We start from the raw sequence: 19,811 nt of genomic DNA on the forward strand, positions 1-19,811 counted from the left end.
ATGATGTGGGCTGCACAGCGCACACCAACAATATGACCATCTCGCAGCGCTTTCACCATATTGGCACCTCCGTCAGTTACCACAAAACCAACTTCAACATTGGTGCCCGCCTCTGCTCCCACCCAAAGGCTAAACATTTTCCTCATTGCATGCAGAATATTTTGGGAAGTGTGCTTTTCATCCATCACTTCTGCATGGAGAAGGAAAGATCGGTAGCCTGCTGCAGCAGCTTCCTTAGACACACCGGGCTGCCACCAGTGTGCTGTCAAAGAAAGAAAGGCATGCTGGCCGCTAGGTGCACTCCACAAATCTGTAGTGAAATGAACAGACTGACCAGCAGCCTTGGAAAGCTCCTCTTTCACTGCTGCAACACAGGACCGATACAATGAGGGGACAATGTTCCTGCTGAAAGTGGAACGTGACGGAACTGTATATTGTGGAGCCACAGCCGCCATCAATTGTTTGAAAGGCTCCCCTTCGATCATAGAGAAGGATGCCCCTCCAACAGCAATGAACTGACCAATCAGTCGCGTTACTTTATTGGCCTGCTGTTTGGGCATTGACCTTTTGGATTGGAATGCCACAAATTGTTCCAGGGTGGGCTGGACATGCAGTGCTCCAACCTGCCTTGGTCTCTGGCTTATAACAAAAAAGAATCGAACCAAGTCTAGAAAATAGGAAAAAATGTTAAATAAATGTATAAAGGATAACTTCCCTTTTTATTCTTTCTCTTCACTATGTTGGATACGCAGCTGCAACCCTTAGAAACACTCTCCAGGTGTCGTTGTAGTAAAGTCAGAAATCCACTAGGGGGCTCTCGTGTATCTCAACAAAACAAAAAACAAATAATAGTGGAGATGTAGAGCTATATTTCACAGTCAATATGTCCCAAATTTTGCACTCACACTTAGTCTGAGTTGATCAGGGTAATATCTCAACCGTCCGCCTGGTGGATTACGGATGCGGCATATATAAAACAAAACACATAAACAAGCCAGTAGTGTAATATTGCTTAAAAGTCTCTGGCTGCCAGCACTAGCTGCTGCTGCTGCTGCTATTGGCTCAGAAGAAGAAGCTGTTGGGGTTTTTCCACGGCCACCAGCTATGCTGCCTGCACTAAGTTTTACTTCTGCATCTTTCCCCAATAGCACAGCGTTGTGTTGAGTGCTGAGGTGATGCTTCATGCTAGCACTGGTAAAATGGCCAGACACTTTCCCTCTGCTTATTAGCTTCCCACAATGTTTGCACTTTCCATAGCGCCCTTCTTCAACATTTTCAAAGTGCTCCCAAATTGGGGCGCGCATAGCCTTGGAGTGTGCCTTGGGTGCTGCTCCTACTGCTCGGGGTGGATGAACAGAGGCAGAACTAGTGGTGGTGGGACTGGTGGTAACAGTACTGGCCATAGTGGGACTGCTAAATGCTTTAGATTTGCTAGGTTTTGCTGCTGCTGCTGCTGGTGGTGGTGGTGATGGTGATGATCGTAGCGGAGAAGGTGGAGGCTCAGGGGAAAATTGTGCACTACTCATTTGGACACTGCTCCCTGAGGAATCTGATTCATGACCACTCATCTCCTCTACTTCCTCTGGCTCATAGTCTAGCTCTTCATTAGCCAGATCGAATGGAATTCCTGCTAGGCTGGAGCTAAGACTGATATCGTCGTGAGACTCGTGACTAGTAGTAGTGTGAGCAGGAAGAATAGACTCTGCACTTGGCCTCTCAGTCTCAGGCTCCTCTGTTACCTCGCTAGGTGGAGTCCCACTATGTGTAGCCCTCTCTCTAACTGTCTTTACAAAAATTTTGTAAGGACTTGGTGGCTTGCTAGAGGTACTAGGAGGACATGGCGTGGCGGTACCAGTGGGAACAGTAGGCGCAGCACTAGTGGTGGTAGAGGCGGTGGGGGTGGTGGTGGTGGTGGTTTTCCCTACAAAGGAATGAGATCGCTTTTGTTTGGGACCCCTCTGAGTCTTGCTGCTAATTTGGCTCTGCTTGGTACCTTGCATGCTGCTTGTGGATGGGGAAGATGCTGCTTGGGGCAAAAGGCACTTCTTTTTAGTCACTGGGCTGGTACTACTTGTGCTACCCTTTAACTTTGAACGTGCTTCTGGTGCTTTAGGCTTTCCGTAAAAAACCATAGAGCTTGTGGGCCTAGCCGCACTACTACTGCCTGCTTTTGGTGCCTTTCCTTTACTTGATGATCCTTCAAGCAATGCTTCCCCAAATGATAAGCGAGAGCTTGGCCTACTTGGCCGACTAGACTGACGCAAAGGCTGCATCTTAGAACTGCTGGTGGTGGTGGTAGATGGAGCTTGTCCCTCCTTAGTCCCAAAAGGAGGATCCATTTCAAATTTTGTGTTGTGTGTGTAGTGTAGTGTAGTGTTTAAAAAACTATAAAAAAATAAAAAATAAAAAAAAGGAAAAACGAATTAAAGACAAAAAAATTAGAGGAAGTTCTCTTCAGTGCTACTGCTTAAAAACTAAAACTATGCACTACTGCACTGTGCTGTTGTGTGCAATCTGGCAAAGTGCTAAAGTTATTTAAATTATTAACTCAAGATTAACTATTTAATAACTAGCAGTATTTTATTTTTAATTTGAATTGACACGGGCCTAAGAGCTTAGCCTACTACTATGCTAGCCTAAAGCTATATTTCCTTATTATAAGTCTACCTCTAGGCAGACGCTCTCAAACCCACTAAGCTAAAGTGAGGTTAAATCAGATTCAGTATGATTTATTAATTAATATTAAGTTATATAATATTAATAGATTAGAAATAATTTACTTATATATTATGTATTATAGATAGAAGAATATAGATTATGAATTAGAATTTAGAATTAGAATTACTTATATTATAGATTATGAATTAGAATTTATATTGTTATATATTATTTATAATATATTATAGATTAAGATTAAAGAAGATTAGAATTATTTTAGTACTACAGCTAGTAGCTTGAAGCTTTGCTTAGTACAGCTCGTCACAGTCAATTTTTCTTGAAAAGAATTAGAAATAAAATAAAATGTCACAGCAAAACAGTTAGCTTCACTGCTTGCTGAACAAAAACACACAGCACTTATGCGGCTGCACTCACTAGCCCAACAAGTTCACTTCACTGATGGACTGAGGTGAGCAAAACACTAAGGGTACTTTTAATAAAATTGAAATAAAATGTAAAATAAATGAGAAAATCTTTGCAAAACAGTTAACGTCACTGCTTGCTGATCAAAAAAAAACACAGCACTTATGCGGCTGCACTCACTAGCCCAACAAGTTCACTTCACTGATGGACTGAGGTGAGCAAAACAAATGAAATAAAATGAAAGATTATTAATTAAGAAAAATTGACTTGGTCTCTTGCTGTTGCTAAAACAAAGCACAAACTATAGAGCTGCAGCACCAGTACTAATAAGATTAGCTGAACTATACGCTAGTAGTAATTAATTAATATTATTACTTTTATTTATAGCTAATTTTATTAACTATTAAGATAAGAAAGAATTATAGAATTATTGATATTACTGATTTTAGATTAGACACTAGTAGATGTCTTGAATGTCTACAGTACACTCTACACTAGTATACTATTACTAACTATAACTGACAAATATATATATAATTTTATAATGAATTCAATTATTAATTATATTAATTAATATTACTGATTTTAAATTAGACACTAGTAGATGAATGTCTACAGTACACTCTACACTAGTATACTATAGTATATATATATATGACTGACAAATATATATATATATAATATTATAATGAACTATTAAATTATAGACTCTATTAAATTATTATTTATAAATTCTATTTAATTTATTTAAGCAGGACAGGCAGTAGGCACTAGTGCCAGCCCAGGGCAAGGGCACCCCAGTGCCACTGAGACACTGGGTGCACTGTCAACTCAACAGCACTTACACTACAGTTGATGACAAATTAAATAAAAATTAAATTAATCAAATTATTATTATTAATTATATTAAGTAGCACTGAAGTGAGGATGAAGTACACTGTGAGAAATGGCAGGCTAAGGCTTACCAGTCTCACACAGAACAGAACAATCTCTCTGTAACGCTCAGATGCAGCACAGCAGTGTTGCCAAAGCAGTCACAGCGAAAAATGAATGGATCTCTCAGGCAAGCTCTGGTCTTATAAAGGCGCCTTCAGAATTCAAAAAACAGCAGCACAGGCATTGGACGAGACCCTTAGCGTGACGTCACAAGAGTGAGCTGATTGGACAGACGAGATCAGCTCACTCCTGTTTGAAATTTTGGCGGCTGCGCGGCAAAAACGAAGACGATCACAAAGAATCTTCGATTCTTCGTGGTTGTGAGTCTTCGTCTTCTCCTACGTTTTGCCGGCACTGTATTCTCTTCGGCGTGTCTTCGGAACGAACAAAAAAACGGCCTCTTCGTGCTCGTTTTCATGTTCGCCCGAAGACGAATGCGCAAGTCTAATGTTTACTTAAACACATTGGTTTTTAGTAGAAATTTGAATCTTACAGAACAAGGTATTGAATTACAAAGAATAGGTACAACATGGATAATATTTTTGATACAGTAGTTGGAAGATACGGTAACGGTTGAAGAGAGAAGTACGTTTTTGGACAGGACAAAGAGCGATTAGTATTTGAAGCTAAATTAAGAGATTTATAGGGGCACAGTGTTAAGGGATCATTAGGTCAGCACCAGAAACTGAGTTTTTTTAGCGTAAAAGTGGCCAGTGAAGAGACTGGCACGATAAGACAGCAGATGAAAAAATGGTGGAGGACAAGAGAGATCAGTAAGAGGGAAATTGCAATAATCGAAATGGGATATATCAAATGAATCCGTATTTTAGCCATTTCTTGTGCAAGTAAAGGACAAATTTGAGATACATTTTGCTGGCATCCAGCTATATTCTCTAACTAAGGAAAGTCGATGTTTGAGCAGAGAAAGTGATCAAAATACCATATGGCTGACAACGATGTCTGCCATGAATGTCTGGATGGATTTGAGCCACATTTTGCTGGTGAAGGTGACAGGATTTGGTGTAAGTGATTCAATGTTAGTGGTGAAGGAGAAAGTGTGGTCAAGTGTTAAACCAAAGCCATGAACATGGGCTGTTGAGTTGATTGTGGAAATCTGAGGTGTTGGAGATTAGGGTATGGAAAGAATTAAAATACCATTGTGGTGTCTAGTTTTCTAAAACATATGACTTAATGGGGTAAATTCAATTTGTGAAAAAGATGTCACAAATAAGGTGGAGGTTGACCAGCCTTAAGAAAATAGTTGCACACAAAAATATATGTTCTCCTTGATTTAATATGGATATTTTTCAGCTGCTGATGGGCCTGGGGATCGTTTCATCATTGGTGAATCCCAAGCTGGTGAACAAGTAAGTTTCTTTTATGCATATGTGTATGTTTGTCTCTACTTACATGCAGTCAGCAAGTTCATGGACAATGATAATGCTTTTGTTGTTTTTGGCTCTGTACTCCAGCATCTTGTATTTAATATTAAACAATCTATTTCATCTTTAATTTTGAAGGTACTCAAGTCTATAAATGAAGATACGGCTTTATTTATACACTATCTAGGATAAAAACTGTAGGATTCTGGGTTTTAGCTACTCATTGTCTAGAACCATACCTCAGACAGTGGTGCTATATAGTTATTGAGGTTTGTTTAATAATGGAATGAGGAGTTGAGAGTTTGAAGGACAGTTATGGTTTCAACTCTCTCACTTCACTATTATGAAGTGACAAAAGAGAGACTGAGCTGAATTAACTATACACTATAGAGGGCCAGAAGTGAAAGCACACTGGGCTTGGGCCTTCATAATGAATAGTGAGTTGAAACAGCATCTCTCTTGGATATTCTCCCATCGACTCTCCCTGTTCTCTTTCTACCAGCACATTTCTCTCCCATTTAAAAAAACAATACTTGCTGAGGGAAAAAAACAAGAACTTGTAAACATCCATGTTAGGTATGGGGAGGGGGAGGCATAATAGTAGCCAAACCAGTACTTAAGGGGAACTCTCACCAATGTTTTTTTATTAATAGTATCCAACTAAAAATGAGTTTTCAAAAATCTTCTATTTTTTTATTTATTTATTTTTTTAACAGTTCTAGTTTTGTTAGGACTGTTATCTTAACCTAATATACTAGATCCTGACTACTTATCAAACTGCTTGTGCTTAACAATGCACACTTAATTATAATGATAGAACTAATATCATAACACTGCCGCCACCAAGACAATTTAGAAATGGGATACTTTGGCCCCAAGTAAAAACCCACAAAGTATGCTTTCACGCAATATCTATGCAATTTCAAATTACCAATAAATGAATCTAATCACGTAACATTCTTTACCGGACAAAGGCAGAACTTAATAAAGGAATATTTATTATGAACAAAAAATAGTCACAGCCCTTAGGGTGACATGGGCCTGCAGCAATTCGAATTTTGAATCTTGGCTTCCAATGCCTCCTACTCCACATTGCTTCTCACCGTATGTTTTATTTCATGACATGACGGAGGGGGGCTGCATTTGGAATGTACCTTTTACTAGCGATTCTTGCCTTATTATGCCTATGGACTTTGTCCATGTCATTGTCGATGCTTCTATTTTGTGACACCTCCCTCTGTCTATATATTGTCTGTTCCCTTAAATCAATAAAATGTAATTTACCAAAAAAAAAGTCACAGTGCATACACAAATATATGATAAACAGATTATTTACAGCACACAGATTAAAATAAAAAGGAGAATTTAACAAAAAACCTACTCCTTGGGGAGTAAAGTAACAGGTTTTCGGTCTGTAGGGCTCCGGCAAGGAAATATGGCAATTTACTCAAATTTAGATCTTGCCCCCCTAGTAAGCAATCTAGACCAACTTCCCATCATGAAATTTATACCTCTTTAGTTCATCTCAAGTTTCCAAGCCGGGCCAAAGGTGCTATAAGTGGAGGGAAGGTGTACCGATAGGAGCCATAAGTGACCTCCCCCTTGTGTTGTGGAACAATACCAGTCCAAATAGAGAATTCTTATTTTATTTTCTCTCCTGTGCAAATTATGTAGTCGTATTTGTACTCTTTTAGTAGGGTGTGCTTGTAATAGGCACAAAAGGAGGCGGGATTATTATTTTGTGGGTGATAATGTACCTTTTGGATGTGACCCTGGAAGACTGTTAACGGTCACTTAGTATATCAAAAGAATCCACTACTTATGAAGGGATACAGGCGTATCGTGGATTATTCAGACAGTTTACATTGAAGTTAGATTTAGAGGCAACTGATCTGTAACATTTCACACCTTGCAGGTTGGAGTCCCAACTTCAAAAGATGACTTCATGTTGTGAAGCCTTGTACCACCACATGCCTATACAATCAAACTAAACCCTCTCATGCTACCATCTCTACCGGGTTGCTAATTTGTGTGTCCACTACAGAAATTGGCGTGATATTATTATTATTATTATCTTTTATTTATAAAGTGCCAAACAATTTACAATACATATATTCAAGGGGTATGACAAGACTAGAATAGACAGACAAACCGATACATCAGGTGAAGAGGGCTGTGCTTGCAAGCTTACAATCTTTTACCGTATTTGCTTCATTATAAAACAAGGTTTTTTCAGAGCAAATGCTCGGTAAATTGGGGGGCATATAGGGGGGAATAATGCATAATCTGTGGGGCATAGTGGTAAATAGGGGGTGTGAGCCATATCAGGGAGACAGAGTGGCAAATAGGGGGGTATAAGGCATACCTGAGCGGACAGAGTGGCATGTAGGGGGTATAAGGCATATCTGGGGCCAGAGGAGCATATAGGGAGTATAAGGCATATCGGGGTAGAGTGGCATATATGGGGTTTAGGGCATATCTGGGGGCAGAGTAGCAAGCTGTGGGGCAGATGTGCATAACTGGGGGGGCAGGTTGGCAAATAAAAGGAAATAAAAACAAAACATGCAATTTGTACTAAATATGAAAAAAGAGTTCACATTTGAATTAATATTTACTAATAAAACTTTTTCGTATAAGATATTCTTATATTCAGGCTTTTTCTTTTTTTTCTAAATTAATAATTACATTTTGGGGGGTCATCTTATAATTGAGCAAATATGGTATTTTGCATAACCAAGCAAAGGCCCCGTCTGATTATGCGCCATATATGCAGTCTGTCTGTTTAAGAGAAGTTAGTTGATCGATTTCTGAACTTATATGATATTGCTGAAATGCGTTGCTATCAAGGCATTCAGCTACCGGAGTTGTAAATTCATACCTGCAGAGTAAAATGTGTGTAAACAAAACATTAAAAAAAAAGAAATACTACCACAAACATTGACAAAGGCTGATGGTAAAATTACTGCATGGAAATACCAGCATTTTAAATACCCTGGGGTGTGTAGTTTTCAAAAATATATGGTTTGAAGGGCAAAAAACTAAAACAAAACTAAACATGAGCACCGGAGAAATGTTAAAACAAAGAGTGCAAAAATAAAAAAACCGCTCTGTCCTTAAGGGATTTAATTTACCAATGGAAGCAATTTATAATAATTGCCTATAATCCTGCGCTCAGAAGGACTTTTCCTGTATGTTATATGGTTTATTTTTTGTTATCTGAAAGTAATAATTTGATCTTTATTATTATTATGTACGGTATTTGCCCGAATATAGGCCGCACTTTTTCCCCCACTTTAAGGGGCAGGCAGCAGGGTTAGGATCCAGATCCCCTGCAGCGCTGCAGGAGGAACTGGATCCTACTCTCCGGCAGCCGGGGAGGTCTACACGATGCGCTGAGACAGCCTTCCCTGCCAGCACTTCCCACCGGGGGAGTGCCAGCAAGGGAGACTGTTAACCCCTTTGTGACAAAGGCTGATTTTACTTTTTGTACCCTTCGTGACAATGGCCGTTTTAACATTTCTGCGCTGCTCATGTTTAGCTGTAATGTTCTTCTTTCCCGTTTATTGAACCCACACACATTAGATATTGTTTTTTTCAGGACAAGAAGGGCTTTCTTTAGATGACATTGTTTTGATTGTATCATATTACTTACTATTAAAAAAAGTATAAAATATGGTGAAAAATTTTGAAAAAAATGACTGTTTCTAACTTTTAGTTGAAAAATCTTTTACTCATCTATAAAAGGTAATAAAAAAACCTGCTAAATAGATTCTACTATTTGTCCTGAGTTTAGAAATACCCAATGTTTTTATGTTTTTTTGCTTTTTTCTGCACGTTATGGAGCAATAAGTACAGGTAGCGTTTTGCTATTTCAAAGCCATTTTTTCCAAATCTGGTAATTCTTCCCCCCATGTGCCATTTCGGGTATCTTTGAAGCCGGCCAATGCAATTTACCCCATCAAATCATATATTTTTGAAAACTAGACAGCCCAGGGTATTCCAAATGCTGGTATTTTAACCCTTTCCAAGCACTTATTCTACCATCAGCCTTTGTCAAACTTTATGGTAGTAATTTTTTTGCATTTGTTTTTTCACACACATTTTACTTTAGGTATGAATAAACAGGTTCTGGTATATGTCACTATCAAAAAACACCCCAATATGTGTTTAGCAACATCTCCTGAGTACAGCGATACCTCACATGAATGATTTTGCCTGGCTGTTTGGGGGCAAAAGGGCCACATTTGGGGCATGCACATTTTTCAATGTTGAACTTTGGCATTTGGGGATCCACTGCCCATGCCCTATTTGGTACATCTTTGAGCCGGGCCATTTCAGTGTGCCCAACAAAACCATATATTTTTGAAAACTAGACACCCCAGGGTATTTTAAATGCTGGTATTTTAACTCTTTGCATGCACACATTTTACCACCAGCATTTTTTCAAAGTTTGCAGTAGTATTTTTGTGTGTGTATTTTTCCCACACACACCTACTTTATGTATGAATTTACAGCTCCTGGTATATGCCGCTGTCACACGACACCCCAATATGTGTTCAGCAACATCTCCTGAGTACAGTGATACCCCACATGCATGGGTTTGTCATTTTTGGGGGGAACTAAAAGGCCACATTTGGTACGTGTACATTTTTCTAATTGGAAATTAGATGTGTGGCCACCTTGTTGAACCCGGCCAATTCAATTTACCCCATCAAATCATACATTTTTTTAAAGTAGACACCCCATGGGCATTTAATATGCCAGTATTTTAACTCTTTCCATGCGAGAATTGTTTTAAGCTAATATGCTAATTTTAGGACTTGCTCACAAAAATATATTTTTTATATATATATATATTTTTTTGCCTTTTTTTTTTTATTTTTTTAACATTTTTTTTCAACTTGAAGGTTCCCCTGATAGTGACATCAGTGGGAAATTATTTTTACATTTTACTGTTTTTTTACTATTTTTTTTCTAATTATTATTAATTTTATTTTATTTTTAATTTATTTTTTCTAATCACACTGTGATTAGAAAGCTGAGCTCCATTGACTTGCATGGTTGAATGCAGTACCTATATTCAACCTGCAAGTGGAGCCAGAGTTCTCTAGAGGGTCTGGAGACCGTCTAGCGAACTTTTTAGACTTTATTGTTTTTCTTTATTGAATTTTCCCGGACTGCCGCCATCTTGCTGATGGCGAAGATCACCGGCAGCTGCGGCTGTGACCGCTCTCCGGAGCGGTCACAGTCCATCCCCAGGTAAGTGTTTGGTGTCGCTGGATGCCTCTTTTAAAACGGGCGTCCTGGCACGTCATTTGTCGTTATCGACTTGAATTTCCGTGACATGCCCGGACCGGCAATTGTCATCAAGGGGTTAAAGCACATCGAAAAGACGTGCCGGCAGCGGATGTTGTGTCCGCTCGCATCGCCGCAGCCAGTGAACATCTGCGCAATGTGCTTTAACAATCTCCCTTGCCGGCACTTCCCACGGCGCAGATGTCCCCAGCCGGCCCCGCTAGACACCAGGGAGTCTGAATTGGTAAGTCAAGGGGAGGGCAGAGTGGCAGCATATCTCGGGGGGGCAGAGTGGCAGCATATCTGGGGGAGCAGAGTGGCAGCATATCTGGAGGAGGCAGGATGGCAGCATATCTGGGGCGGGCAGAGTGGCAGCATATCTTGGGCGGGCAGAGTGGCAGCATATCTGGGGCGGGCAGAGTGGCAGCATATCTGGGGCGGGCAGAGTGGCAGCATATCTGGGGGAGCAGAGTGGCAGCATATCTGGTGGGGAAGGGTGGCAGCATATTTAGAGGGGGCAGGGTGGCAGCATATCTGGTGCGGCAGAGTGGCATATCTGGTGGAGCAGAGTGGCATATCTGGGGGCAAAGGTGTATATCTATAGGTAAGGTGCATTAAAATGGCTATTGGTTTTTTGTTTGTATGTAATATATGTTGGCTAACTGCATAATAGATACCAAAAATGTTAAAACACAGTGTGTTAGAGTACTGTTTTACTATTCCACTAAAGTGTATTTTTTCTAAAAATCTAAGTTTTTCTTTATAAAGGCACCTAACCTTTAGGGTGCAGCCTATAATCGAGCCAATACGGTATGTTATGCATCTACATAGCCAAACAGACACTCTCCATTAAACAGTTTGAAGGGAAAATTGAGATACCCTTTACTCACCATAATAACTGGTAGCCTTTTAAATTCACGTATGGAGGCAGGTGCCCCTGTCAAACAGTCCAATGGCTCATAAAAAGGCCTTTTGCTGACTTTAATACCGTATTTGCAAATGCTCTGAAAAATACTCTTATAATCGAGGTCGTCTTCTAATCAGACCTCAAAAAAATGTCCGCTGGGGCCAGGCTGCTTACCGGTGCTTTGGTTGCGAGCAGCGTCTCTTCTGCTAGCAGCAGGAGAACAGGAAGCTAGCAGAGGGTCACATATGTCGCAAGTATGTGCGATTAATGGAATGAATGAGTATTTAAATGTTTGTGAATGAGAGTGTGTGTGATAGCATGGATGTGTAAGGGGGGTGGTGGTGGTAGCATGCCATAGGGAGGCTGTACTCACACTCCTATCATCCCCAGGTTCCAGCATGTACTGGCTGCCTTGGCTTGATAGGAGTGTGATTGCTGTTGGCAGTTATATATATATATATATACTCCAGAAATGCCTTTTAACCCCCTATATGCCACTCTGCCCCATGATATGCCTTTTAACCCCCTATATGCCACTCTGGCATATAGAGGGTTAAAAGGCACATCATGGGGCAGAGTGGCAAATAGGGGGTATAAGGCATTTCTGGGGGCAGAGTGGCAACCCTGGGGGCAGATGTGCATAACTGGGGGGGGGGCAGGTTGGCAAATAAAAGGAAATAAAAAAATATATATTTGTCTCAATCATAGCTTTTATTAAATAGGAAAAAATTGTTAACGTTAATATTTACTAGAAAATATGTCAAAAGTGTCAAAAGCAGTAGAAAGGTCCACCAGGATTAAGCATGGGGTAGTGGCCCTTGGGCAGTCTCAGTAGAGTGTCGAGGGTGAAAACCAGATTGAAGACTGTCAAGTAGGGAGTTGGAATCAAGAAAACGTAGTTAATTGGGTATAAACAATTCTTTAAAGAAGCTTGGAGACGAGAGCAAGTAGAGAGATGGGACGGTAAATGGACAGATCAGTCGGGTCAAGAGAGGGATTTTTCAAGATTGGCGTAATGGTAGCATGCTTGACAGAGGATGGGGCAGATCCACAGATCCAGCAGTGAGGGAGAGGTTGAAGATGTGAGCTAGAGTAGGGACAAGAGTAGATGAAAGCGACTGGTGAGATGGGAAGGGATCGGGTCAAGGGGGCATGTGGTTGGACAAGAGGAAAGAAGAAGAACATATACCTCCTCAGCAGAGAGTTGATGTAATGTAGTTTATTATGGAAATATGTGGCAAACTCAGAGGCGTTAAGGTTAGTGGAGAGGGTAGTAGGGATAGGTCGAAGAAGGGAATTGAAAGTGCTAAAGAGTCATTTAGGGTTATGAGACAGGGAGGTGAAGTAGGTTTCTTTAGCAAGGTTGAGAGCGGAGTAGTAGGAACATAGCATAAGTTTGTAGTGCAGAAAGTCAGCCATGGCGTAGTTCTCCAACTACACTTAGCAGTGCAGAAACAATGTCGTAGGTGTCGGGTGCCAGGGTTGGAAACGTGGACGTTGTGAAGAGCAAGTAGTAACTGGGGCTACATCCTCAAGAGCAGATGTGAGAGTAGAGTTATAGAGAAAGGTAGCGTTGTTAGGGTATGACATGTTAGAGATAGGAGAGAGGAGAGGAAGTAAATTGGTTGAGAACTTCTGAAGGTTAATAGAGCTGAGGTCTCTGGTTAGGCAAGGATGGGGTGCAGGGGGGTGAATAGGAGACAAGGTTAGAGCAGGAAAGGAAGTAGTGGTCAGAGAAGGGGAAAGTGGAGTTAGAGAGATTAGTCAGAGAGCACATGCTAGAAGAAATAAGGTCCAGGGTGTGACCATCATCATGAGAAGGGGAGTTAATATGTTGTGTGAGATCGAAAGAATAGAATACATTTTTTAAGCCAAGGGACTTAATGGGGTGTCTACTGGCATGTTGAAGTCCCCAAAGATAACAGAAAGAACATCAGAGGAGATAAAGAGAGGCAGCCATGAGGAGAAGTGGTTAAGAAAGATGTTAGCTGGGCCAGGGGGACGGTATATAACAGCTATGCTTAAGGGGATGGGATTAAATAGTCGGATAGCATGGACTTCAAATGATGAGAAAGAGAGTGATGGAGTAGAGGGAATAGGCTGACATGTACAAGTTGGGGAGAGTAAAAAACCTACCCCACTACCCTTCCTGTCATCAGATCTGGGAGTGTGAGTGTGAGGTGGAGGCCACCATAGGTGAGAGCAGCGGGAGAGGCAGTGTTACAAGAGGTTAACCAGGTTTTGGTTAGAGCGAGAAGGTGCAGGGAACTAGAGGTAAAGTGGTCATGTAAGGCTGTTAGTTTGTTAGACAGAACGTGCATTATAGAATGCAAAGGTAAATGGAGGGTGGGGTAGGATGATTAGCAGGGTATGTTGACAAGATTATTGACATTTCTGGAATGTTGCTTGGGAGAGGATGAGGATGAGAGAGCCAAAGGAGGGCCAGGATTTGGGGAAATATCCCCAGCTGCTAAAAGAAGTAGAAGAGAGAGTGAGAGGAGGTGGGAATAGGATTTGTGTGAGCAGAGAGATTGCTGGGAGTGAGGGGAGGTAGGGGAAAGGGAGGAGGTGAAGTTAAAAAGTGCTTGGGATGAGAGAAGGGGGAGAAGAAAGTAATGATGGTGCAATACGGACATTGTCTGGAGGTGCTGGTGGCTGGAGAGAGAGAGATAACTGTTCTACTACTAATAGAGGAAAGTGAAAGGATGAACAAGAGGATTGTGAGCGTGGTAATTGGAGACAGGTGGTAATGGGAATGGAATGGTGGTGGAGCAAACACAATGAGCAGTAGGCAGCATTTGATGAGAGTTCAATGTAGTATTGATTGCAGGGAGCCTTCAGGTTCCTCTTTGGTTTTGTTTTTCTTCCTTCGTAAACTCCAAAACAGTGGCTCTTAGGAAAATTGACACACAGATGGAAAGTGGCTTGTGCCTCCAGTGTCCGTTCTGATAAAGGGATGGCTGCTTGTTAGGTATTTACCAATTGATTAATTACCCTGTAATAAAATCACAGACACATGAGGGAGAGGAGAGGATAGCTAATGCATGATTGATAACATGCAGGGTAAAGGCAAAAAAGTGGAATACCTGGACAATTCATTTAGCAGGGCAGCCAGTAATGATGCTGATTACAGGTAGGGTAAAGGCAAAAAAGAGTAACTCTAAGACTAACATCTATACTTACACCGATTAGCCATAACATTATGCCTAATATTGTGTAGGTCCCCCTTTTGCCCCCAAAACAGCCCTTACCCATCAAGGGATGGACTACACTAGACTAGATCCTTTAAGTCCTGTTTAAGTTGAGGGGTAGGTGCTCCATGGATCTTTTTCCAGCACATCCCACAAATGCTCAGTCGTATTGAGATCTGGGGAGGCAGAACTCGTTGTTGTGTTCCCCAATGCATTTCTGAAGCATTTTTGCTTTGTAGCAGGGCGCATTATCCTGCTGAAAGAGGCCAATGCCATCAGGGAATACCATGTCCATGACGAGGTGTACATGGACTTCAACAATGCTTAGGTAAGTAGTACGTGTCAAAGTGACATCCACTTGAATGGCTGGACCCAAAGCTTTCTGACAGAACATTGCTCAAAGCACCATTCTGCTACCGGCTTGCCTTTTTCCCATAATGCATCCTGGTGCCATGTGTTCTCCGGGTAAGCCATGCACACGCACCTGGCCATCCACGTGATGTAAAAGAAAATGTGATTCATCAGACCAAGCCACCTTCTTCCATTGCACCGTGGTCCAGTTCTTATGTTCACGTGCCTATTTTAGGCACTTTTGGCAGTGGACAGGGGTCAACATGGGCACCGTGCATGCACCGTGTGTTCTGACATCTTTCTGTTAGAACCAGCATTGACTTTTTCAGTGATTTGAGCTACATGGGCCAGCCTTCACTACTGTGCATCAGTGAGCGTTGGCTGCCCATGACTTTGTCGCCAGTTCACCACTTTTCCTTCCTTGGACCACTTTTGACAGGTACTGGCCACTGCAGACGAAGAACACCCCACAAGAGCTGCAGTTTGGGGGATTTTCTGATCAGTCATCTAGCCATCACAATTTGAATTTTGTCAAAGTCTCTCACATCCTTACGCTTGCCAGTTTTTCCTGCTTCTAACACATCAATTTTGAGAATTAAATATTCACTTGCTGTCTAATATTTCACACCCACTGACAGGTGCCATAAGAACAAGATAATCACTTCACCTGTCAGTGTTCATAATGTTATGGCTGATCGGTGTATACTCTTCTTGTGTGTCTAAGTGATTACTAATGACATGACATGTCCTAGTGTCCATTCTCCTCTAAAGTGCCACCTTTAGAGGAGCTGTGCTGTTAAACTGACTACAGTCGTCTTCTTGCACCAGAACAGAGGTTTGTTACCACATTCAATGCAACAATGGTTGCTGTTTCAAATTATAGCATTGTTTACATGGAAAAGAGATGTCATAACTGTAAAGGAAATTTGTTCTTCATTTTCAGCCAACTCAGACAGTGATGCCAGGGCAAGTGATGAGGGTAACAACAGGTGCTCCAATCCCATGTGGTGCTGATGCAGTTGTACAAGTTGAAGACACAGAGCTCATTAGAGAATCAGATGATGTAAGTAATGGAACTCTTAAATGTTAATTTTGCCATCGTAACATTTTTGTTTATTTTTATTAAAAATCAGTCTGAATAGGTTTACAAATATTTTAACTATTTGGGTTCCAGGGGCTTTGACATATGTGCTTTACTATGAGGACAGGTGAATTTTCATAGCCATGTTAATTAGGTTAGCCTTTAAACCAGCTTACACTGTGTATAAATCTAAATATTTTCATTCAGGACAGATTAAGCTATTTATACATGCAGACTGTGCATCACATTGCATGATAAGAACATTGAAACAGTTTCTGCATTATTCCATCTTAAAAGGCAAACCAATTAGTAAAAGTGATGAAAACCTTGTTTTTGGGTTTTTTTGAAAGCCTCACCCCATTTAAGTAAATTTATGAAATATATATCGCAGATTTCCTCTAGTGCAGGGTTGTATGTAGCTGCTAATGGTATATGTGTAGTGGTATCCTTGGTATTGTATTGTAAAAAGTGATCCCAGGGTGTTCTCAGTGCAGATTTTATTTTCTTTGTTGTTATCCTGGTTTTGTGTCCATTTTGTTTGAATGGTTCCGATAGTGTTTCCAGTTTCTTATTACGATCCTCATTGTTGGAGCAAATGCGGTGGTATCTGATGCCTTGGCTGTAAATAATACCTTGCTTAGAGTGGGAATGGTGAAAGGTGTATCTGGGGAGGTAGCAGTATTATTATTATACTTTATTTATAAAGCGCCGACAGATTCTGCAGCGCTGTACAGGATGAACATTTTACAGATAACTTTTTCTGTGGACAGTGATTTTTATTGTTCTGTCCAAGAAGTGTACACATTTAGCAGAAAACTGCAGTTTTAGTTTAATTGATGGATTACATGTGTTAAATGAGTTATGTTAATAGTATTTCCTTTCCTTCTATCCATATAATGCATATGCCATCTATGTAGCTGTCATTTTGTCAGGTTTGTAGCAGTATGTCAATGAATCTAAATAAGCCATAAAGAATTAAATTTTATCAAAAGTTTTACATTTCTTTTACCTTTATGACCCCCACTGGTGATGCATGACCCCAGCATAACACAGCTTTTCTGAAACAAAGTTGCACGTATAATCTTCCGAGCAGGGGTAAACGTCTGGTCTCTGAGTTGTATAAATGTGCCACATGAGATTGCTGTGTATGGTCGCAATGACTCTTGTGGGTAGTATAATCGGTTCTTCGTGTATTTCTGTATGGGAAGCATGAAATGTCATATACAAAGTATCTGCTTTCAAATTTTTGGAAGCTGGATGAAAGGAGATCACGTAGTTGTAGCACATGACGAATAAAGCCCGTCTGGCCTGCCTGGGATTCAGTCTTTTTTTTTTCTTCAAATATAATAGATTTTTATGATTGAGAATCTTCTAAAGCCAATTTGATGGCAAGTAATTCACGATTGCCTACATCTCTCAGCCGCGGTGAACATCTTTGAGAAGTAAGAGCAAGGATGCAGTCTATTAGATTTATCCTCTCTTTGAGATAAGATAGCTCCTGTGCTGACTTCTGATGCTTCTACCTTCAAGATAAAAGGTAAACCTGGATCTGGACAACATAGAATGGGTGCTGATGTAAAAGCCAATTTCAATTTGGCATAACAAGAATTTCATAATGTCCATATCTAGCATATCCCCTTTTATGGAAATCAGATTGTAGGCTCCCTGAAGATCAAGTTTTGTAAAAATTGTAACATGTTTTATTTGATCATAGAGTTCTGTGATAAGTGGAAGGGGATACTATTTCTTAATGGTAATCTTATTCACTCCTAAAATAAATCCATTTTTTAAGCCTTCATCGATGTCCTGTACTAAGGCTTGATTATCTGGTTGAGATAGAGGATACGTATGTCCTGTAGGAGGGTTTGTCTATGACAATAATTTGATTTCACAATCATAGGTAATTTCTCCACATCATAATTTCTCTTTCTTAGAACATACATCCAAATAATCTCAATACTGGAAAATACTAGTTTACATGGACCTTCAAACGTTAATTCTAGGGCACATTTTTTTTTTAATTTTTTTTTTTAGTAAGGATACTGCAATAGTTCTTAAACCAAATCGTAATTTTACGTTCTTTTCGATAAATCTGCAGCCAAGACACCCCCAGAAGCAGATGGGGGCTGGACAAAACATCAAACTTTAATTCTTCAGTATGGAGTGCCCCAACCATGACCCCTATTGTATGTGTCCTTAATGAAATAATTCCTGAGCTTAAAGGGGTACCATCTAAGGCTGCAATCAAACTCTTGACTGTTTTATTAACTGGAGGAATTCCTTAATTCATAGCCCATGATTTGTCAATGAGGTTCCCTGCTGCTTCTGAATCAGTGAAAGCTGTTGTACTCTCAGAGAGATGGGAAGTGTGGTAACGAAAGAACGTCCTAGCTTCAATTAGCCTAAGCGTTTCCCAATTTCTTGGGGCAAAGCTTAGCCTTGTGTCCTTTTGGCCACAATACAGAAAAAGTCCCAAAACTTTGTTTTTCGTCAGAAGAAAGGTGTAATTGTATCTCCAGAGGTTCCGCATCTGACGTGTTAGTTTCCATATGAGAAATGTTAGTTGGATGTGTGGAAGGACGAAAGATGCAATTAACTCCTCTAGGTCACACTGTAAGTCTCAATATGCAGGAAGCATTGGTTTAAGAAGCCTCTGCACTTGTGTCCGGAATATTTATTCAGTAACAGCATCTAAGTGGTGTGCAAGAAACCTTTGACGCCCTTTCTAAATTCAGATGCTGCTCATTGAGATGATGAAAGGGTAATATTGATTGCCATTGATCTTAAAAGAGCAGTCACCTCATCTATTTTTTGTTCTAGGTTTGATATCCCTCCACCAATCAGATATGCCTATTCCCCTAAATAAGGGGGGGGGGGCTCAGTTTATATCAGGGCTTTAACAGGGCTATGAATATTCATATTGACATCCACCACGATGTTCGGCGCACACTCTTCACTGATTCTCAGCCATTTTGCCGGCTGCAAGCTCCCAGGATGCTGGCAAGAGCCCCTACCATATATGATCTAATGCAACAAATGTGAAGCAGGATGCTACGTTGGAGAAACCAGTCAGACACTGAACCTAAGGATGAACCTACATAGACACCTCAAAATAGAAGTACTGAAGGGAAACTTTGAAAACACACAAGCCAGTAAAACATTTGAAGTAGAGATGACTAGCCATTTCAACACTAAGAACACCTGATTTAACATGGACATAGGATTTCTGTCACATTACCAGATATTGTATGTGATTTTATTCTAATTTATGCATTCTCCTCATGTTACAGGCCTGACTTAATTTATCCTACGAGATGTGCATGATTTATTTTACCAATGTAATCATTAACCTCACTCCCTCTGCCCCCCAGATTCTTCTCACACTAGCTAAACTAATTTCCATCCACCGTAAACTGCTTTGACCTGTACCTTATCTGTCTCTATTGTGCTCCTTAACCCCTATATTGCTGCCCATGTCTCACTTAGATGTCTGTGGTTAGTATTGCTTTTGAATTGACAAAGGAAGATTTATACTCCCAAAAGCTCATCCTTAAAATGTAATGTTAGTCCAAAAAAAAGGGGTTTTT

The 19,811-nt window shown here is 40.5% G+C and overlaps 1 protein-coding gene across 1 annotated transcript in view; it reads left to right on the forward strand.

Annotated features, from left to right (window-relative positions):
* The window catches only part of LOC149271372 (gephyrin-like), a 67,964-nt gene that overhangs the window by 9,354 nt on the left and 38,799 nt on the right, over positions 1-19,811 (forward strand). The window contains exons 4-5 of the mRNA XM_089507502.1: positions 5,329-5,384; positions 16,087-16,206. Coding sequence (XP_089363628.1) covers positions 5,329-5,384; positions 16,087-16,206 — 176 coding nt within the window. The remainder of the gene's footprint in view (positions 1-5,328; positions 5,385-16,086; positions 16,207-19,811) is intronic.

Source organism: Sceloporus occidentalis, unplaced genomic scaffold (assembly GCF_023333645.1).
Source record: "Sceloporus occidentalis isolate IW3139 unplaced genomic scaffold, rSceOcc1.0.p SCAF_529, whole genome shotgun sequence".
Lineage (NCBI taxonomy): Eukaryota > Metazoa > Chordata > Lepidosauria > Squamata > Phrynosomatidae > Sceloporus > Sceloporus occidentalis.